This window comes from Podarcis liolepis (genome assembly GCF_965112155.1).
Source record: "Podarcis liolepis genome assembly, chromosome: 1".
NCBI classification, from domain to species: Eukaryota; Metazoa; Chordata; class Lepidosauria; order Squamata; family Lacertidae; genus Podarcis; species Podarcis liolepis.
Window position 1 is genome coordinate 69,015,176 of NC_139554.1, and position 23,449 is coordinate 69,038,624.

General features: G+C 42.2%; 1 protein-coding gene across 3 annotated transcripts in view; it reads right to left on the minus strand.

The window, feature by feature from the left end:
- The window catches only part of SWAP70 (switching B cell complex subunit SWAP70), a 36,311-nt gene extending 13,806 nt beyond the window's left edge, over positions 1-22,505 (minus strand). For all 3 annotated transcript variants that reach the window (XM_083477960.1, XM_083477959.1, XM_083477958.1), the window contains exons 1-7: positions 21,541-22,505; positions 13,617-13,757; positions 10,540-10,713; positions 9,762-9,989; positions 5,598-5,744; positions 3,154-3,262; positions 94-275 (exon numbers count right to left, since the gene is read on the minus strand). In XM_083477960.1, the coding sequence (XP_083334086.1) occupies positions 94-275; positions 3,154-3,262; positions 5,598-5,744; positions 9,762-9,989; positions 10,540-10,713; positions 13,617-13,757; positions 21,541-21,639 (1,080 nt within the window). In that variant the 5' untranslated portion in view covers positions 21,640-22,505. The remainder of the gene's footprint in view (positions 1-93; positions 276-3,153; positions 3,263-5,597; positions 5,745-9,761; positions 9,990-10,539; positions 10,714-13,616; positions 13,758-21,540) is intronic.
- Between the last annotated feature and the right edge of the window lie 944 nt (positions 22,506-23,449).

The window sequence follows — 23,449 nt, forward strand, 5'->3', positions numbered from 1 at the left end:
AACATACATTCTGCTAAGAAGCACAATTTGTAACAATATTTAACAGTGCATTCTGAAAAGACACATAGAACCTGACCCACAGCCTGCACCCACCTTTCGAACAGTCTCCAGTTCCTTCTGCTTATTCTCATTTGCCACTTGGAGCTCTTTCATCTGCCTTTCCAGTTCTTCTTGTTCAGCCTGCAATTTCTGGCGTAGCTCTTTACGTTTCTGTCGTGCCTCCTTGTGAGGTGGAGGGCTACTTAATCTCAACAGATTTACGGTTGTCTGAATAGCTGTTTTAATTGAGATAGGAGACAATGCACATGATCCATTTATCCACAAGAATATTGTTTCTAAGTATACAAATTCCTTTCCTGCAGCTATTAGGTCTGATGCCATCTAGACTTTTAATGCTGCTTTAACTACCTGCACCAGAGCTTTCCAAACTGTGTGTCGCGACACATTAGTGTGTCAGCTGCAGTGTCTAGCTGTGTCATGTGACGACTCCCCGCGCTCCCCCTGAGGCTGGAAAGGGGTTAGTTTAACCTCCGGTTTGCTAGTAAAACTGAATTACTACGTTGAGAAATGATGCATGTCTTAAAAGTGTGTCACCAACATGAAAAGTTTGGAAAGCTCTGCCCTACACTGTGGTCACCAAACCAAGAATATCAGTATTTATATTTATTCCTGTTCTCCACAGAGTGGTGTGGGAGGCTGAAGTATATTTTGTCACCAAACCCAACCACTGTGCAGGTAGTCAGATTGTGGTGATGCCAGTGAGATGTGGCGGTAAAGGCTCAATCGTTACAGAACACAAAATACAGTAGTAAGGCAAGGAAGAGCCAGGGGGGGGGATACTTCTCAGGCCCCAGGATTGCAGCCTAATGGAAACTAGCTATCTTTAATTCCATGAAACTCTCACTAAATGCATTGGGACCAAGCTCAAGTTAACTGGAGGAATTTAATGTCCTTCTAAGTTTATCATTCCATCAGGGAAAGCAATTCAACCTCTCAGATGAAATGGTCTCACTTCTCCCAACCCCCATTGTTCTGGGGGTTCTCCTAACCCCACCAAACCACTGGGTTCATGAGGAGGAAAACCCTTTTGTGCAAGTGGAAGTCCTTGCAACGGAATAGGATAGGAAGTCCAAAATGCAGCAGAGCCAACCTGTCAGAGAAGATAATTCTGGGGTAGAAAGATGGGACTAGTGGTCAGGCTTAGAAGGAAGATTCTTCTGCAGTTGCACTCACAGTTTCTAGGTTATGTTAGACATATGTATAGGAGGACTAAGGAAGTTATAATACAGTACAGTACCAGTTAACAAAAACAGGGGTGAGCTAATGCTTTTGTCATATATGGCTTCTTGTTTTGTATCATTAAGAAGTTTTAATTCAGGAGCACCACATGGGTGTAAGACTTTGCATAACAGATAAACTTATATTTAGCAATGAGTACTCCATTATAAGTCAAGTTGTTCTCTGGCTGAGCTTAAGGCTTGAACACAGGTCTCTCAAGTCCAAACCTGCTATGCACCCTCCCCCTTCCAACTCTCCCTATACCGACACATCCTAAGAAACAGGTCTGGGAGGTTTGCAGCTCGTTACTTTAAGGCTTGTTTTCTTATAAACTAACATTAAATATAGACACAACTGTAGTGGTCCTCCAATAGTGCTTGACTTCATTCTCCATTTTAGTGCCTAAAGCCCATAATTTTCTAAACTGGGACTCTAAAAACATAGCCTGTATTTTCTGTACTACTGAAAGACCAGCACACTCTGCTGCTAAGCAAGCAGCCCAGTTATCAACTGATATAATTATAGCTGTGACAGCTTCAATACCACAAAAGTCAAATGCTAGTTTATTTCTGTACTTTGTTGCTTCTTTTGGGTGGGGGCGGTTAGTGAGAGACGCAGAGTGTGTAGACAAGGGGAAATTACAAAAGTACCATTTTCAGAACTGAGACATTGTTCACTATTCAGATTGCTGCAATTATTAGTACACGGTACTTTTTAGTGTCTATCATATTAAATTAAGTTCTTGCTAAATGACAGAGATTTAAAAGGTACAATTTACAGTGACTTCTGCAAAAAAGCCCAACCCAGCTTCATACTGAATAAATGAAATTCTGTAATGTGTAGTGATGACTCATTTTTTTATTGCAACAGTGTTGAACTTATTGATCATAGCTGTTCTTATCAGGAGAGCGGAAGTATTTATAGCTGCTAATCTTACTGAGTTCACAATTCAGTATTATTTCTGAAACAAGATAATCAAAGACCCATACAAGTTTCCAGACTGACACTGAAAAAAATCTGTCAAGTTGTCATGTCTGTAAGAAGACCGGCAGCATGTGAGGTTTCATGCGTGGCATGTGAAACACATCATGGGTTAATAATGGATTGGTGTATTCTCTGGTTCTAATCCAAAGTGAAGAAGGAAGGGATGCTTCTAGTTTGCCAGTCTAAATGATAATGCCACTCATTTTCATCTTATAATGCCGATATAATTATATGTTTCATTATATACTTTTAGGTGCCAGGAAAACATTCCTCTTCAACCAGGCCTTTGGCTGATTAATATTCCTTCAGCCATTCTTTTTCTTTTTTTCCTTTAATATTTTATTTATCATTTTTTATTTTACAGCAAATAAAGTTACAAATTTTAAAACATGCAAATTAAGTTGACTTCTACCTCCTCTCCTTCTATGGTTCCTTTCCTTTTCTCCATTCTTCTAGATATCCAATTTTTTCTGTATTTACTTACGTTTATTTCAAAATTTCCTTACAGTTATACTTTAACAGCCTTTTGAATATGTCTGTGGGGAGGTGGGTTATTGTTGTTTTTGTTTTAATTATTTATTTGTATTTTTATCTTGTTATTTTATTCTTTGAACCACCCTGAGATTTTGTGATGGAGGGCAGTATATAAATAAAATAACACATAAAAAACATTTAACAAAACTAGATTGCTATGTAGTGTACATGCAGACCTGGCAAAAAAATTAGATTATTTCTGCTGTTTCTGATTTTTTAAAAGTATTATTTTTTCCACGTATACTCACATACCTAAATTCATTACACAGTCCAAACATATTACATATTTCACAGCTTTCCCCAGCTAGTCTTAAACTCCCAAAGGTGCGTGTAATAACATAGAAACGTCATTCTCACCTTGAATCCACTCCTGCCTCTTCTTCTTATCAGAGGCACTAATCTCAAAACATTTCTCTAAGCTTTTTATAAGAAAGAGACATTTCTTTCCATCTTTGTCAGGCAAAGCCTAATTATAGAAAAATAATAATTTCCTTTTAAATAACAATACAATAACAACACAATATATCATTGCATACACAAAAGTTTGCAAATATGTATCTTCTAGTAAAAGTTAGCTCAGAAGAATCAAACAGAGAAAAATGCACACCCAAGAACCATATATATATATATATATATATATATATATATATATATATTCATAATAATAAAATATATGGACACCATTCCCTGCTTGTGTATAAATAAGCATTAATAAATAACATTGTTGTTGTTTGGTCGTTTAGTCGTGTCCGACTCTTCATGACCACATGGACCAGAGCACGCCAGGCACTCCTGTCTTCATAAATAAATAAATAACATTTGTCTAAAAACAGTCTGCTAGTAAAAATTTAGGGAAATTTTTTTCTCCTGTTTTCTGTAATGGAACATGGAATAATAACATGGTAATCTACTGACAAAGTTTGAGAATAGTAGGCTATTGCCCTGTACCTTTGAGCATCTTCACACTATAGCTATAACTTCTCAGTGACCAAGGCTGGGCACAAGCGCAAGCATGACCACTAAGCAGAATATTTCTAGAAAAACAGTTAATTTTTTCTGTTCTGGGCAGCCCCACGCTGATAAACTGAAGTCTGCCATGGAGACTGCAATAGACCCACAGTCACTGAGCTAAGTGTACGGCAGGGGACCAAAAGAAAGACTGCATTGGGTGCCCTTGGTAAGACGCATCCAACCCCCAAAGCAGCCTTTGCAGGGACATGTGCTAGCACAACAAACACTACTTGCTCATCTCATAGATAACACCTATGATTCGCTACAACCAAAGTGATTAACTTTGCTAATGGCAATAACGAAACTGGAGCAACATAACAGGGGCACCTGCTCCTGATATTCTCTTTCCTATGTCAGTAGGACTACAGGAAGCTTCTTTGCCCAGCAATGGGTTTACAACCATTTCATGATTAATATTCATAGCTATTAATGCATTTTACACTTATGCTAAACGGCTGAGCACGTTACTATCATTAGTTCTTGCTGGTTTCATACGCACTCGTTCCTAAAGCCTATCACCCTAACCCAACATTTCCTCACACAAACAGCATAGTTCCAAGCAGTGAAGATCTGCAATACACATAAAAGTTTACCTCCCCCCATTGGAATTAATAGAGCAGCTCACTCCAGCAAGAGATCTGTGTCCTCTTTATGTGTTTCTCTATACTGGGATGTAACCATACAGATGGTGACTATTCTGTTAAATATTCCACTATGCTGATAGTTATTAAAAGAAAAAGCTAAATTATTTATTTATTTATTCATTTAAAAAATAAATACAGTGGTGCCCCGCAAGACGAACGCCTCGCAAGACGGAAAACCCGCTAGACGAAAGGGTTTTCCGTTTTGGAGGCGCTTCGCAAAACGAATTTCCCTATGGGCTTCCTTCGCAAGACGAAAGCCCATAGGGAAATCTCCGGGACAGCGGGGAAGCGCAGCGCGTCTTCCCCACTGTCCTCGGACCTCCTCCGAAGGCTGGCGGTGGGGTGGAAAGCAATTCTCCCCGCGCCAGCCTTCGGAAGGCTCCTCCGAAGGCTGGCGGTGGGGAGAAAAGCCCTTCTCCCCGCACCAGCCTTCGGAAGGCTCCTCCGAAGGCTGGCGGTGGGGAGAAAAGCCCTTCTCCCCACGCCAGCCTTCGGAAGGCTGCTCCGAAGGCTGGCGGTGGGGCGGAAAGCCCTTCTCCCCGCGCCAGCCTTCGGATGGCTGTCCTGAAGACTTGCGGTGGGAGGAGGGTTTTCCTTCCCACCGCCAACATTCAGAATGCTGTTCTGAATGTTGGCGGTGGGGAGGAAAAACCCTCCTCCCACCGCAAGCCCCGGGAACAGAGGAGAAGCGCTGCGCCCCTTCCCCTCTGTTCCCGTACCTGTCCTGAAGGCTTGCGGTGGGGAGAAAAGCCCTTCTCCGCACCGCCAGCCTGGCAAGCGGTTTCCATAGGAACGCATTAATTGATTTTCAATGCATTCCTATGGGAAACCGTGCTTCGCAAGACGAAAAACTCGCAAGAAGAAAAAACTTGCGGAACGAATTAATTTCGTCTTGCGAGGCACCACTGTACCGAAATTTCATAAAAGAGTATCAAATGAGTTTACATACAAAAAAAGGCATAAAACCATACAGTAAAAACCATGTGAAAGAAGTTAAAAGCAGACAGCAATTAGCCATTGCGGAAAGGTGTATTCTCAATTGCCTGCATAGTTGAAAAGTTGAAATTATATTGCCTTCTATCCTCTGTGGGGGGGAGGGGGCAGGCATTCCAGTGTGTACTTTTACATTGCATGCATTTTTTTTACCTCTACAGTACAGTTGCCATCCAGTATGATCTCTCCTCTTTTGTCTTTGAGGTCTTCACTAACATAGTACGATATAATACTGGGTTTTAAAACAAACCAGCGTTCTGTCCAGTTTTTCCTTTTGTGGCCCTTCTTCCACATATATCCCTGTAAAATAGAAATGGTTCGTTTAAATTATTTTAGCATTAGAATTTCCGACTTAATAGTTCTGAAGCGAAATCCAAATGTAATTAACACATTTTTTTTACTTCAACAGACATGGATCAGGTCCTTTAAAATATTTTTTTCCCTATTAGTTCAAAGATAAATTTATGAACCCATTTTATGAAAAAGCATCAAATTAATTTCAGTTTTAAACCTGTCTTGGTTAGGAAGAAAATATTTCAACTATGCCTGCTGAAACTTAAAAATTGCCAAGAACAATAGCAACCACCCTGCATAACTGAAGGAACATTGCTTAGTACCAAAACCAATAGGAATCAAATTGATTTAAAAAACTGGAAGTGTGTACAGTTTTCATATAAGCTTCCATTCAATGACCCATCCAGGTCATTACTTCACTACATCAGTCTCTGAAAAGACTATACATATGTACAGCTACGTTTCCTTCAGCTATAATATACACATACCATTTACAATTTATAGAGCAAATGTCAACAGTATTGCCACCACTATCCAGGCAATCTCCCCCCAAAAAGCTCTACAACTTTGGCCAATGGTGGGTGTTGGTGCGGTTTAAAATATTGATTTATTAATTTGGGGTTCAAAAAATAGAAGTCATCTTATAAATGAGGGCGTCTTACACAGAAAAATACGGTAGTTAGCAAACATTAAATTATCTCACACAACACACTAGCAGGAAACTTATACAATCTGTACAATAATACCCTCCACACATTTTCAGCAACTCCATGCCAAATGATTAATTCAGATGTTTTTTGAAGAGGGTATTAATATAGGTAATGTGGAAATCAAGAACTGCAAAAGTGGAATATTTCCTGGCTTCCAAACCTGGTTTGAAATAAGCCATAGATGTGAAAGAGTAAACTATGGTTTGTGCATGACCTGCAAACCAAGGCCAAACTGTGCTGTCGGATCATAATCTGTATTGCAAGTGCAAACCATGGTTGGTTTGTTCAGACGAAGTGTGAGCATTCAAGACTCCTACTGCTTCTTCGGGAAATGGCAAACCACAAAGGACAAAGCCATCAGTGGCTACTAGCCAAAATTTGTTTATTTAATTTGCAATATTTACAGACTGCTTTTCTACACAAATGGTCTCAATCAATCAATCAATCAATCAATAACACAATGTATCAGTCACATAATATGGTATTTAAAACAATAAAAATGGGCCTAATACTGTGATGGCATTTTAAGTAATGGCTATATTCTAACTCTACTGTTAGAGGCTGTATGCCTCTAAATACAAGTTGCTGGGAACTGCAAGATAGGCGAACCCCCTTGCATTCAGGTTCTGCTTGTGGGCTTCCCTTGGGCATCTTGTGAGAACAGGAAGCTGGATTAAGATGAGCCTTTGGCCAAATTTAGGAGGGCCCTTCTTAAGTTTGTATGGTTTGACACCACATCTGAGCCACCACAGTATTTCACCTTGCATCATGCAAACATCACACTTCACACAAACCGTTCTGTCTCCCACAGGTGTGCACCATCTAGCATGGGCTCAGTTCAACATGCATGTATGTGAATGCACTCAGTAAGTATATAAAAGCACATGTGGTTGAGGCCCCCAAGACTTCATTAGCAACCCAAAGGTACTTACTTAACTGCTCCACATCTCATTTCCAAGCTTACAACTGTGACAAAAGCTCAGCAGAGGAGAATATATTTTCTCCTCCTTTACTTACAGGACATTTATTTTATTTATTTATATTTATTTTGCCCTTACCACATTTGGGCCCTAACTATGAATACAGTTGTCAAAATAGCTCTACTGTACATCTAGAAAGCAGGGACACCTACCTGTTGGATTTATCCACTTTGGGTAAAGCAATTCAAAATGGTAGCACACAGAAAGAGAGAGAAATGCAAGTTTAAAGAACAGAGCAATTCCATTATTTATGCAATCATATAATCTGCTGACTTTATAGACTACATTGACAAGATATATTATGTAAGGGCAGCGAGTCATATCTATGATTGGCAAGTGCTAGAGGGGAATCTAGAATCATACAAACCCAAGAGAAAGGACATCCTGGTTTATTTTGAATAAGTTTGTGGGGAGATCTTGCTTGGAACGTGTGCTACTCTAGTTCCCCCCCCCCTGTAGATTCAGGTGCTGAAATAATTACTGCTTAGCTTATTTTGAATGGACTTCCTGGTTTGTTTTTAAACTTGCTCCACCCCACCCTGGTCTACCTTAGCAGAGATTGTTTCCCAGAGAAAACAACAGAGAAAATCCAGGATTTTAATGTAGCTGTGACAGGGCAGCAGCATATCAACCAAACAGCCTTTCAAAGTAGCCCAGGGTTGCTGTACAATTATACTGATGGGGAAGATGGGTTGCATAGAAAGAGGGGGGGAGGAGAGGGAGAATGACAACCCATCAGTGTAGTCCAATGTTGTTATCTGGTCCCTTTGACTTTTTTAAATAAGGGAAATGCAGCTGAAGCCAACAATCCTAGGGCAAAGTTGTCCATGCTGGCATAAAGACTTAAATAGGTACATTCACATGGAAGGCTCAAATCCTTTTTGCTCAAAACAAGAGAAAAAGTTGGCTGTTTGACCTGTGCCAAGCATGGACATCTGAACCTAGGTTCCTGTAAATCTTAAAAACACTTGCTTTCACTAAACTTAACACCCTAGTGGTGTTTTGTTCAAGCCAGCTCCCCCCACCCCCCACTCTCCTGCACCTGCACCTCTGAGAAGGTTCTTGCTTCCTCTTTATCTCCCCACATGGCTGCATGTTTCAAGTCATATTCAAACTTGAGGCACCACAACTAAGCAGCAGAAGGCTTTAAAAAGTACTACACTTTTCTTTAGAATTCATGTTCAAGACGACAAGCCTGAAGAAATTCTGCAACACTTCTCTGTAGTTCTTAGCATCCCAAATATTAAAGATATGTTGAATATATCACACAAAGATGAAAATATGGTAATCACACATGTTAACTATTAGCAAGTCTCCCATCACCCAAATCACTGGATTGTGATATAAGGGATAATATAAGCACCTAAATGAGTTGCATTCTTATTCTCAAGCTCTGTTTAGAAACACTGTGCTACAATGCATGGGAATTAGAAATACCATGGTGCATTCTCTGATTACACCAAAGGAAAACAGAAATTCATACTTGGCAGATAATCCAAGATACTGAGAATCTTAACTTCCATTAAAACAAAAAGTAGTAAGCTTCTGTATCTCAAAGCCACAAAAATGTGATTTGACATCCTGATTAATTTTTAGAAGCTGTAAGAGAGACAGTGGAGGATTTTCACTGATTTAGTCCCTTTGATGACCAGCAGAAGCAGAATAAAGTTATGCAAAATTGTTGTTGTTGTTTAGTCATTTAGTCGTGTCCGACTCTTCGGGACCCCATGGACCAGAGCATGCCAGGCACTCCCGTCTTCCACTGTCTCCCGCAGTTTGGTCTAACTCATGCTGGTAGATTCGAGAACACTGTCCAACCATCTCGTCCTCTGTCGTCCCCTTCTCCTTGTGCCCTCAATCTTTCCCAACATCAGGGTCTTTTCTAGGGAGTCTTCTCTTCTCATGAGGTGGCCAAAGTATTGGAGCCTCAGCTTTAGGATCTGTCCTTCCAGTGAGCACACAGGACTGATTTCCTTAAGAATGGATAGGTTTGATCTTCTTGCAGTCCTTGGGACTCTCAAGAGTCTCCTTCAGCACCATAATTCAAAAGCATCAATGCTTCAGCGATCAGCCTTCTTTATGGTCCAGCTCTCACTTCCATACATCACTACTGGCTTTAACTTTATGGTTAAAGTTGGCTATAGCTTTAACTATATGGACCATGCAAAATAGAAACATCTAAATTATTTTTATACAGATTGCAGAATCTGTCTTATCATAATGTAAAATTTGACAACCTTGGTGCAAAATGTTGTGATTTAGTCGAAAATTCACATATTTATCTGTATAAATTATGTATATCAACATGGTCAGCACTTGCATGAAGATCTCACCTGTTTCAATACATCTAATATAAGTTCGTTGAAGACTTCATTAATTGCCATAGATACCGTTTGCCTATCCATCCCTTTGCTAAATCGACCACTTCCAATCAGTTCAATCAATTCCCAAGCAGAAAGACCTTCCCAGCTGGTATCGAGGCTGATCTTGTAATGTTCAAACTGTTCTTGATGCCAGCCTAATCCCATGACTTCTGTCAACTTCTTAAGCAAGTATTCAATCTGTACAAAAAAAGACAACACAGATTCTGAGCAAACCATCCATACAAAACCAAAAAGATCAGTGACTCTTCCTACACCGTTGCTGTCAGCTTTGTCAACTCAGCACAGTGTATCCATATCACCAAAAGGTTCCTGCTCTACATTTCAGAGTGTGCAAAAATTAAGGAGATGAATGCTATACACTTTTGGAACAAAAGAGCATGAAAGCAATCCTAAGGTGCAGCTGTTGTCCAAGGTAACAAACTGCTGTATTCCTGAACACACCTAAAGAGAGTTGCAAATATGGAGCATTATAGAAAATGCTGGTCTCTTTCTTTTTAGAAAACCTGTTGTTGTGCTCCACAGCCCATCAGAAAAAGCCAGAAGGGTTTGGGAAAGGAAGTGTGTGTGTGTGTGTGTACTATTATGTTCTAATTTTACTGCCAAGACAATGTTACTCATAAAGATTATTTCTACAACTACTTCAATGAAACAGCAAAGGCAGAAAAACGGCCAGTTTAGGCATAGCTGGACAAAGAACATTCAGATACTTGAAATAACCATTTCCTACCTCTTCTGGTACAATGACTAGTGGATATTTGTCCTCAGATAGGAAATTGAAGATGACCCACACTTTAAAAGCATCATCATCAGAAAGGAGCAAGGTATTTCTTGCAAGGTTTTTTCTGGCACACAGCGTCCAACACATTTTATTGAATTCGATTTTGTCAAAGTTTCCTTGAACCTGGTAGAAGCAAAGCAGTGTTAATGATTTAAAGATACCCAGTGAGGAATAACAGCAGCAAGATGCCCTAACACTTGCAGAAAGAGAAAAAGTTCACAAAAGAGACCTAAAGCTAAAACAAAACAAATGTCCCATAGCAGTCGCACCACCACAGAGAATGCTCTGCCCAAAGCAATATATATCACATCTCCTCTACTTGCTCAGGACAAGTAACAGTTGTGCAGGGTAAGCAGTGCTGGATTTACATACAGGCTGAGCAGGCTGCAGCCCAGGGCCTCATAATCTAGGGGCAACTCAGTGTCTTGCCAATTTGTGTGTTTTTTTTAACAGGCAGCTTTTACTATCTAAGCCTAGTTGCTTTGTAACATTAAACACGTGACATATGAGTTCTGACTGTTCTGACTTTGTGTATAGTGTAATGTTATAGCTATGATTCCCCTATGAATGTTCTGTGTGAATGTCTTCATTAATTCCATATTTTTGTAAATATGGTTATAAATTTATAAACAATCTTTTATTAATGCTAAAATTTCAGCCCATGTTCTACTTTCATTGAGTAGATAAAGAAGAGAACAACGTTTTGTTGCTCATGATCAGAAGCTATTAAGTTTGGACTTCCCAAGGTCTTCTAGCCCATAGGACTAGCTTTAATTGGGACCTATGGGGAAACACTTGAGTGACAGACTTTGCAGTGGTCTCTCTATTCCACTTTTATTCTGCTGCTTGTCCTTAATAAGCTACAGGTTGGAGAATCCAAACTTGTGCACATAGTGAGCTCATTACCAGCCTGTCTCTAAAACAGGACAGGGTGAAGCTGAGCCAGCTGTACAAACTGGGCAGAGAATGGCTATGCTAGTTCTGGCTACAAGAAAATATCTCTTAAAACATGGGTTTTAAGGGCAACTATGCAAAACTGTTGACACGGCAGCAGCATGGAAATCACAGTTGTTGCTATCCTTATGCTCCCCAACCCAGCCTGAATTGCCAAGCGGAATAGCCTGCAGTTCAGTCTTCAAAGAGTAGATAGCTAAAACCATGAGCCTTCGGGACATGACATCTTTTGATTTAGCACAGCTTATTGTTAATTAGGGGTTTCAGCTATTCAAAATCCTTACTCTAGTAAAAGGAATGTCTGCTGCTCTTTGCTTCTTTTTGCCTGGGCATTTGTCCACGCTCCCTTGGTTCAACAATGTAGACTTTGTTAAAGGGCAACTCAGTCTCCACAATGAGCTAGAGAAATAATTCATTTGCAATCAGGACCACAAGAGGAAATGTTCTGAGAGCTTGACCGGTGTGGTCAATAAGATTTACACGGGATATGTACAGCAGAATAACAGATTTCCTGTGGAGCCAAGAGCTCATTGTTTTTTTCTTGCACAGATAGCCATTACTTCTCACAGGAAAGTGATATCTGGAGTAATCTATGAATGGGCACCAGTTGGGGGGAAAAACAACAGAACAATATACTGAATACAGCCAGTCAGAGTTTCCAGTTTTCTACCAAAAGAATCAGGAGGAAGTATAGAAGACCTGCTAAAATGTTACTTGGCCCTTTTTATTCAAAATGCCAGTGTTCATCGCCTGAGAATGCTACCCATATCTACCAAACATGTCAAAACCATAAAGGTGCAATGCCCAAAGGTGATTAATCCTAAAACCACTGGAGTGACAATTAAACAACAACAACAAAATGTTTTCAAATAAGTGCAACTTGTGTTCAGAAACAGGCTGTGTGCCAATTACCAGGAAGAGGTGAAGTTAAATGGTAGAATGCAAGCCTTGCATCTCAAAGGTCCAAGGTTCACTCTTAGCATCTCTGGTTATAAGGGACTACGGAAGCAGGGCTGGTAAAAACTTTTGTCCCAGATCAGACAGAGGTGGGGAGTTGACTATCGTTCTATGACACACAGAAGTTTAAAGGTTCTGTCTCTGGTATCAAATGGTGGTGAGTGTGTGCATTTAAGGATTTTTGGCTGCAAGGTTGGGAAAGACACCTGCCCGTCACAGTAAATACTGGACTAAACAAGCCCATCTCCTGATCCTGTAAATCACCAGCTCTCTTGGGTGGAGGGGGGTGGGTGTAATTCAGCATTCTGCATGATGCCCATTTGAGAGCTGCATAGCTGACAGTGTGGGAGGGGGAAGGAAGAGGAAGGAGACAATATTACAGTTTCCTCTGTATCTTGATAGCTAAACAAGAAGCTGATGTCAATCAAGACACTGAGCAAGTCATCACTGCCTTTCAGAAAATCCAGAAATCAGTGAAACAGAACCATTAAAGTGAAATGAAACAGACTTCTAAATGTTCTCACTGCAGTCAAACATAACTGCAGTTACCAACCAGAAAGTTGGCCTTCCTTGGGTTTCCTCCACTCAAGAACATTGCCTTTAGTTCAGTGTCATTAAACTGTACCTAATTTATTTGCAGGTCTGTCTCTATTCTCCAGACTTTCCAACACTAATTTTTGAGGGGAGAGGGGGAACAGGTTTTGTAGAAAGTTTCAAAAAAATCTTTTCACTCTCATTTAAAAAGAAAAAGTCAAATCAATATTGGTAAGCTACAACACCAGACACGTTCATGCTTACAAGATGCTTATAGCATGTCTGGGACTCTGTTTTAGCCTATCAATAAATTTACCTGTACAGCAGTTGGATTTAAGAGTTGCTTCACACATGGCAGAAATTAGCAGATGTGTACCTGGATTCCACATCTAACACACACTCTCTTTTCACAGTTTATGTTACTTTTTCTTTTCTGAATTGTATTCAAGATTCTGGAGAAGAGCTGTGTCTTTTTTTTTGCACGTTCATTCTTTTTACTGATATGTAGCAATGATTATTTGAAATTGGGGAGAGTGAAGAAATTCATGACAGTATATATACACAGAACTGGAGGCACATACCTTTTCCAAGATGAATCTGTTTAAATAAGGCATATAACCCTGATTTGAAACAGGGCCTTCATCATCATCCCTAAAGTGCTCTTCTAAGGCTACTGGGTCATGTGGGACATTCAGCAACGTACACAAGTTGTGAGAAAGGACCTAAAAAAAAAAAAAAACCAAGTGAGAAAATCAATGAGAATGCAACAATATACAGCAAAACAATATACAGCAAAACCATACACATCAGTCAATTTGATGATAGAATATGTTTTCAGTTGCAGAACTGGCAGTATTAAACCTTCCATCTACAATGCTAAAAAACTAAGGAAGCAGCCATGTTCTAACTTAAGAAAAGAAAAAATAGAAAGCCAAGTTTGGGTTCTCCACTCCATTCCTGGGTTATCGGCAACATACTTTAATCCTCCCCCCCCAAAAAAACCCACCACTCAGCCTATTCTTAATAGGATCACACACAAATATACTTGACCTCTCTAAGATTAAATAAAAGAAAATGCAGAGCATGCTGATTTAGAAGCAGGTGGGATTATATTTGTTTGCATCCTTCAAACGCACAAAATCCCCAGTAGTCCACTTCACAATATCACAGGTTATACAGACCTGCTGTACTACTGATTAGTTGTCAATAAACTTCCTTATATTTATTATGGATGCATTTCCTCCTCTAAGCTGAAACTTCCAGGTGATTATCAGTTTCAGAGCAGTGGCAGACCTTGGGGTTTCAAATTCCAGCAACAGTTGGCACCCCCTGTCTCTCACCTTCCATTCTACATCAGTTGTAACGCCCCCTCCCCAGGCACCACCAAGGCTGCATGCCCAGTGTGCCCAAACCAGTCACGCTCCCCTAAATCCTCCTCTGTTCAGAGAGGTGTTGTTTCCAAGTTCTGCTCTCCCCACCCCACTTTGGCCTAATTCTCACAAAGCAGCAGAGATATGGTAATGAGCCTGTGTCTCAACTGAAGCACTTCAGACTGCAGCTGAAGGGTCACATGCTGGAATGCTTCCTCATGAAAAAAGATATTAAACACTGAAATCGACCACAGGCAAGGGACGGCTCCACAATAAGCCTTCACCCAACTCTCTGTATAAATTTCTTAAAAAAAATAATAATGAAACTTTCAGTCATGCAAGTCCACACCTGCTGTCTGGTGACTGTCATGTGAATTTCCACATCTGCTGTGTGCAAGGTCAGACACCTGATGGGACTATGAATAAGGTGGTAAGCATGCTACTTCAGACCACAGGCAGAGTTTGCAATAAATTAGCATAGCAAGAAGAAAGATACTCTAAACCAGGGGTCGGCAACATTTTTCAGCAGGGGGCCGGTCCACTGTCCCTCAGACCTTGTGGGGGGCCGGGTGGCGGCAGGACGATGAGCGGTACACAAAAGGGCTGCAGAGAGGGGCTGCTTTAAATGGCAGCTGCTTGAGAGGGGCGCTCAGCCAACCACAGCTCCTGTGGCTTGCGAGAGGCAAGGGCTGGCGGCGGTGGCAGCGGAGATGATGAGCAGCACACAAAAGGGCTCCAGAGAGGGACTGCTTTAAATGGCAGCCGCTCGAGTGATTACGCTGCTGCTGCTGCTAGCACCAATCAAAGCCCAGACCCCTTCCTCCACAGGGCAGGGACAAGCCAGGAGGCAGGAGGGAGGAGGCACTGCCGCAGTGTGGGGGGGGGGAAAAATTGCACAGCCCAATCAGAATCAGATCCACACCGATCCACGCGGCGATTCCCAGACTGTCCACGTGGCGGATCCAGAAGGCAATTGGGCCGGATCCGGCCCCCGGGCCTTAGTTTGCTGACCCATGCTCTAAACCTCTGTCTGCAGGGTATGGTCTGAAAGAATACAAGGCCACTAACCTGCTGAAGGTAAGCAAGTCTGGTCAGTACCTTGGATGAGTGAGTGCTACCACCTTGGGTTCCATGACAGAAGAAACTTGGGATATAAATGGGGAGGGGAGGGGATACCAATATAATTAACTTAGCTGAGCTATAATCTGCTGCTTAAAAAGCGGCTTTTGGAGCAAGATGCTAATAACATAAACAAGAAACTAGTAAGCCACTTGTTTGTTTGTTTGTTTAAAAAAACAAACTAATTGCAGCAAGGGCTTTTGTCAGATGCTGGAGTAATACATTGGAATCTTGGTATCAAAAGGGTCTGCAAGGAGGACTTCTGGAAAAACTTGCAAGCAAAATGAAAATATTAAGGGGACCAAGGTAAACAAGATACTTCTATTAGAACCTGGTGGGACTTTATTGACTATACCAACAGAAGAGATACAGGAAGAGAACCTTTGTGGACTTCGCAGTGAAGCAGATATTGTTCTTCCTTCTTGTAATATAATACAAATGTAACAGACACATGACATAAATTTATTTGCATAGGTGTATTTCCTGTTTATGTATGCATTTATATTAAACTGTTTTTAAATAAAAAGCTTAATTGGGATATTAGGAAGTTCAGCCTCACTCAAAAGGGAAGAATTTTTTTGCCAATAATTATTTTTCTACGGTTCACATGGTTGCTAAGTAACTTTCCACATAAAAAGCTCTTACAGTTAAATTTCACAATCTGCCTTAATGGCTCAACCTTCATGTTAAAAACTTAGGCCATCAGCCAAGATGTTCCAAATTCCAAACATTATCTATTAACTACTGAATAGGTTCCCAGTGTGCACCTCAGCCTCCATGCCCAACTAACCTGCTAACTTTTTCTGAGGTTTCTTTCATCCTTACCTACAACAGCAAGGGCAGCAAGCTTAGCATGGCAGTGTACAAGTCTGAGAAGCACTCTGAGATACCACCAAACAAGGTGCAACCACAGAGCTCATACAAGTCCTTTTTTCATCCTCTTTCTCCTCACATATACTCATGACAGTGGCCAGATTACTGCCACCATAGTAGATTTACTTTTGGAGATGGAGTTTTAAAAAGTAGTAATGTGAATCAGCTTCAGAATCCAGGAGTGCAAATCCTCATTAACCAGACCACATATATAGCCAGACTTCTTGGGTGACATCATATGCATAAGGGTGTGTTTTAGAAAAGCAGCCCTGTTTAGGGAAGCTTTTAATGTTTAATAGGTTATTGTATTTTAATGTTCTGTTGGAAGCCGCCCAGAGTGGCTGGGAAGGCCCAGCCAGATGGGTGGGGTATAAATAATAATAAATAATAATTATTATTATTATTATTATTATTATTATTATTATTATTATTATTATTATTATTATTATTTTAAATTCATGGAGAGGAATTTCAGCTTGCCAGACAGAGTTATTCCCCCCTCTCCTCTCTCCACACAATGTTCTGGGGGTGCTCCCAACCACCCCAGAACCAATTTGGGGGAGCACATGAGGAGAGGGGGGAAACCCATAGCACAAGCAGAAGTCCTTGTGCAGACCTTCCACTGATAGGACTCCTTAGTTCAATCCTGCCCATTACATTTTATTTCTAGGTGTTTCGTTCATTCCAAGTGACATATAAAGTACAATAATACCAAGTTCCACAATGCCATGGAGCATTGCAAGATGTGTTATTTCCTTAATATAACTTAATAAGCTTCTTGCCAAATGTAATCAACTTTCTACTAGCGGAACTTCCTCCTTCCTTGTGTCTCACTGAGTCTAATAATTATTCTCTTTGAATGAACTGCATGATTCTTGTCAGCAAGTCAGGATTCAACCTTAAAATTAGAGAAACATTAATAAGGTGTAATAGCGCTGGGATGAAAAACCGACAGGGTACCCATGAAGACTATAGTAAGCAATCTATAATTCCATCCAGAAGAGAGATGCTGTGATTTTACTATGCTGATGTCTGAAAATGCAAAAACAGTAATGGAACAAAACTTATAACAGCATTCTAGAAGGATAATTAAATAAATATATTTTAATTGTAGGCTCCATCAACCCTACATAATGTGACTTCATCATAAAGCAGTGCAAGAGCTGGTGTGATGCAGACAACCTTATCTGAGAAGCATCTTAATTCTCCAACTCCTTGCTTAAACGGCAGGATTTTTTCCTCAAGGACTGTCAACATGAAAAGCAGGAGAAAATTTACACTATAGCTTCACACAGACATTGGATATACCAGTACCCCATTGTACTAGCTAGAGGCTATTCAGAGTTGCTCTGAATGTTACAAGTATGAGGAAAGAACAGAAAACACAAATACTTTCTGTTCCCTACACTTCTCCATAATGCCCAAAATACAACACATCTTGTCTCCCCTTGCACTAAGGTGAGCATGCATCTGATGCAGTGACAGCTTGCATCTCTCACTGTTTAGGCAGTGGGGCTGGGTGGGTGGCAAGATATAAACATTCTGTTTGGGACATTACAGAGAAGTACAAGGAACAAGAAGAGCAAGGTATTTGTCCTTCTCTTGGTCAGTCTATCTACACCACAATGTCCAAAGCCACTTCCAAATTCCAAGGCAACAATTTCAGCATATGCAATCTAAGTACATGAGTTTTTGACCGGGTTGAGGATCTGCAACTCCAGACATTACGCAAAATGTTCCAAATGTTTTTTTTCAATGCAAAATGTTTCAAATGTTGGCACTATTCTGCCCAAGAACAGTTGCACAGAACAGGACCAAACACCACACAAGTAAATCAAAATACCACACACAGGAAGAGCTGGTGGGGTTCTGTTTTCCCTTACAAATGCAGATAAGAGTTCAGAAATAATCATGTTTGCTCTCACAGCTCCGCAGCATACCAAGTCCCCTCAGTTTCATTGTACAGCTAGAAAGACTGCTCTGAGCTATTGACAGGGTTCAGTTTGGCCATCAGCAGCACAGACTACAGCTGGCCCAGTAATCAGCACAATGACCTACTGTCTGAAGCATCCCACAGGTGTAGAGCCCTATTCAAAACATTTTTCAGAGCTGGCTTAACCAGAGGAATTTAGGGCCAAAAGTGTCTGATGGAGTGTGCCCAAATTCATAGATCAAAGTTCCACAAACTATGTGAGAGTTCTGTGGAGAACACTCCTCGGAGTATGTGGCAAGAAAAAGAACAGACCCTCTTCACTACTTCTCCTCTTTGTACTTGAATAAGAGAGCAGTATAGAATCTCTGCCTCCCCAATATTGGCAGGCTCCACACAGAGCTGGAACGAAGCCAGTTCTTTTATTTGGGTGCCTGAATGTTGTGGGCTACTGGGGTAGAAAGAAAAGTGTTGGCCACAAGAAGAAGTGGGAGGGAGCAGTATTTGAGGCATTCTTATGGTGCAAAGGATGAAATCAAGTTTGTTAGCTATGAAACACAAAAATGGAAGAACTGTGATAGCAAAACAGTACATATTAATCAGTTCCATTACAATTGTGCCTGGCAGCCCCAATCGCGGCCTGGGATAGCCTGGACTACGTGCTGTACATCTACAAAGCACAGAAATATGTACAACAATAATCGCCAATTATCGTTCATTAATATTCATTAATATTTCAAGAGACAACAGGATTCTAGGGTGCAAATTTATGCTTCAGACCAAGAGCTGTTCACGTTGGATCTTTAGCCTGACATAACTACTCATCTAATAATTTTTTAATGGAAAAGGTTCCCTTCCCAAGCAACTTCCCTCAGATAGTTTGCCTTTGCTTCAGAGCAGCCTGTTACCCAACTTCAGTGTTTGGAACAGCAGGCTACAGGGGAGAAAGAACGATTGTTCAATGGCAGAACACATGCTTTGTTTGTATGCAGAAGGCCCTGGGTTCAACCCCTGCCATCTCCAGTTAGAAGAATCAGGTAAAAGGTGGTGGAGAAGTCATCTGTCTGATACTCTGGAGAGCTGCTGCTGGTCAGAGTAAGTAATACTTAGCTAGACGAGTAAACTCTCAGACTTGGTAAAACTGTTTCTTCCTAAACTGTTCCAGAAACCCGAGTCCAGTTCTACCACTGGAAATAAATGAATTAGGAAGCAGACAACAACAAGCAATATTAGAGAATATTCTAGAGGAAGACATTTTGGTATCTGAAGCAGAAAAGACAAACAGACTTTTACAAGGTGGTAAATATAGGCACAAAAAATAGAAAGCTGTATTACACAGCGCCAAACCACTAGCCCATTCAGCTCAGTTTTGTCTACAGTGAGTGGCAGCAGTGGTTCTCCATGATTTCAGACTGGAAGTCTTCTCAGTCCTAACTGAAGATAAGCAGGATTGAATCTGGGACCTTCTGCATGCACCACAGATGCTCTGTCTCACAGCTACAGCCCTTCCCAAGTATGATAATTAGCTACACTGCTTAAATTTTCTGTCCTTTAGCAGTATGCCAAATTCTGCCACCTAAAGCAAGCCTTCTCACCCCATCTAACCACCCAAGGGATTAATTGAAACAATCAAACCATACATCTGGTACTGAAGTGATTTGGACCATAATCCAATAATACTTTTTAGATGTGCCTAATAAATTTATCTGCAGCCACTTCTAAAGCAGTTACTCTAGTTCCACTACTTTAAATGGGTTATTGGTACTGCCTAGGTTTGAACAGATTGTACCCATGACTGCTGCATGGTGAACGATCTGTGAGATGACGCATGGCAAAGCTAGTCACACAACACTGCACAGTTCCACTGAACCTACTATGACAGACAGTCAACACACCAGTAGGGTTGTGTCAAATGGCCCTGACTGGCATGGCTCACAGAAAATGTAATGCATCAGGTGTAAATGTTATACTAGTCAAGTTAACCCATCCTTTGAATTGGCTAAGATACAGGGCAGCCAAACAAAAGAGCAGCTCTGACTTAATGACATCTTTATTAAGACACTTGACAAAAAAAACCAACCATTTACTTCCCTTTCAAGATTTGTCATAGAACATATTACTTGATCAACACTATCTAGTAGCTTTAAAACCGACTGGTCTGAGTAATAGAATTGTTTTATGGACGATGAGCCTTTTATTAAGTGGGCCAAACAGCTTTTGAGTCTCACCACATCTGCTTGCTTTCAAGACACCAACTCAGCCCTCCTGGAGGTCCTTCTTTGATGGGCATGAAAACTCTCATCTTGGGCACCCAAGCAGTTTAAACAAATCATCTCGTTAAAGCAAAACCTTCGCTAACCTGTTCTGCGAGGAGCTCAAATAACAACCGCAGCAAAGTATTGCAGGGCTGGCACTGCCCCTGTGGCTGAGAGGCTGTTACTTTACATTCCCTGGGAGACCCTTGCAGAGGGCCATTACCTCAGTCAGTGGTAGAGCACCTTACTTGCAGAAGGCCCTCCTGCCCTGTTCATCTCCAGGTGGGGCTGGGGCAGACTCCAGCCTTAAGAGCCAGCCAGCCTGATGGGCCTGACTCAGTATAAGGCAGCTTCCTGTGCTCCTAAATAGGAAAGTGCTTCTGAGAGGGAGAAACTGAGCCCACAGCAGCTCTGAACAATGAGGGTTGCCAAGTCCAGGCCCTGAGGAGGAAGACCCTGTTACCTATATCAAATCCACCAGGGGAGCTTTTACCCATGTTAGTAAAGCTGCAATGGGTGGCCGTCTCACTAGATTGGGAGGAGGTGAGCACTTTGCTCCCTTAGACCAAGAAAGGGGACCGTCTGTTTTGCAAGGCCGGCCGGGGGATTTGAGGGGGGACCCCTGCTCTTTGCCCTCCCTTTCTATTCAGTTCTCAAAAGCGCAGCGAAGCGCTCTCCGAGGTGTCGCGTCTGGAGAGCCCCGCTCAACCACCCAGTTTCTGCCACGCCAGCCAGCCAGTCCGTCGTTCCTTCCTCTCTTTCTCTCTCTCCCCGCCGCCCAGCCACTTCCCCCCGGGCCAGCCGCCTAGAGCGCTCCGTAAAAAGGGAAGTGCTTCGCCGCCAGGAAGGCAGAAAGCGTCGGCCACCGACAGCCCAGGGGGCAGGAGGCGCAGCCCTGGCTGGAGCCTTCCCGGCGCCCTGGAGGCAGGAGGGCCTGGCTGCCTCCCTCCTGACTTGCCTTGAGCTGCGACTTGGAGACTTTGCCGCTCCTGTCCAAGTCAAGGGCGGTGAAAGCGTGCCAGATGGGCTTGAGCAGCTCGTCCTTCGGGCTCCCCATGGCCCGCCAGCTGCAGCGACTCCGCGGCGCTCGCTCCCGCCTCCTCGCGCCTCTCTCTCCCGGCTGCTGAGACACGGGTGGCCGCCTCGACCTGCCCACCCGTAACCGCGCCCAGCGGCCAACCCCGACGCCGCCTTGCCAGGGCCGGGCGAGGGAGGGAGGGCGGTGCGCGAGGGAGCGCACGGCCTGCAGGCTGCGTCCGCCTCGCGAGAGGGCGCCTCTGCCGCCGCGCTCAGGAGCCCTCGGGGCGGGGAGGGCGCTGCTTTTCCTAATCTCTGCCGGACCTTCCAGAGCCTGGCGTCTAAAAGTGGACCCTAGCCTTGTCTCTGATCGTGGGCGGGGCTGAATCTCCAAGCCGGAGAGGTCAGGTCCTCCTCGGGGTTGCAAGACGCAGAAGTGCCCTCCCCCCGCGCGCGGAATCAGAATTACTCGGCGGCGAGTCTCAGAGTTTGTTGTTGTTGTTTAGTCGTTTAGTCGTGTCCGACTCTCCGTGGCCCCATGGACCGGAGCACGCCAGGCACTCCTGTCTTTGTCCATGGAGTTTTCTTGGCAGGGATACTAGGGTGGCTTGCCGGTTCCTGCTCCAGGTGGATCACGTTTGGTCAAAACTCTCCACTATGACCTGTCCATCTTGGGTGGCCCTGCACGGCATAGCTCATAGCTTCTCTGAGTTATTCAAGCTCCTTCGCCACGACAAGGCAGTGACCCATGCAGGGGAGTCTCAGAGTTACTTCCAAGTAAATGGGCTTAGAACTGCAGCCTTCGAACAACAAAATGACTTGCACTCCTTGGCAGGTTTTGAATAAACATCCACAAATTTATTAGTAGACTATGTGACAGACAAGGCAAGATGTACAATTTTTAACATGTAGAGAATGATATGTACAAACAAATCAGAGAGGGGAGCTGAGGGAAGTCCTTAGGGGGTAGGGAAGGGGGGAATAAAAAAGGGGGGAAATGTAATTGGTTATTTCGATTAATAAACTGTTTTGTTAAAACTGTTTAATAAAAATATATTTTAAAAAAAGGAACTGCAGCCTTCGCTGAGCTGGGGGCTTCTGGGGATGATCTCAAAAGCTTCGCCTCCGCTGATATTATCAACATTTCTCTTTTCTGAAAAACTAGCAAGGATGTGGAAAGTGGAAACGATCTGATGCTGGAAGAGATGCAGTATTCTGACCTCTCTTCCCTCTGCCAGCTTGACTGTACAGGGTGGATTTTTATTAGCAAAATACTTTATCTTTCTTTTGCTGTGTGTATGACTGCTTTTTTATATAAAAAAGGTAAAGGTACCCCTGACCGTCAGGTCCAGTCGTGGACGACTCTGGGGTTGTGCGCTCATCTCGCTCTATAGGCTGAGGGAGCCGGCGTTTGTCCGCAGACAGCTTCTGGGTCATGTGGCCAGCATGACTAAGCCGCTTCTGGTGAATCTATTGTCATATTCACCTATTGTGCTTTAGATGTGAGAATAAGATCCCACTTGTTGCTTAGGATTTTCCCAATATGTTTCTAATTAACATATTTTTTTCTATCACTGCTCTAAACATAACGGTGGTATTGCATTGGCCTAAGCTTCCAACAGCCCCTTATATTTACTAAAAAAAAACCAAAAAACATTAATGGTCAGAAAAAGTTTTGTAATAAATGCATGACTGGGATTCAAAGGAATATTATTCCTACTACTTCTACTATTTTATAACTTATTATTATATTTATTTCAGATATGGAGTAGTGTCCCCAAAGCAAATTACAGCATGAAATACATTAAAACTCTGTATAAAACTGTCCTTGGGTGTTGGGGTCACATAAG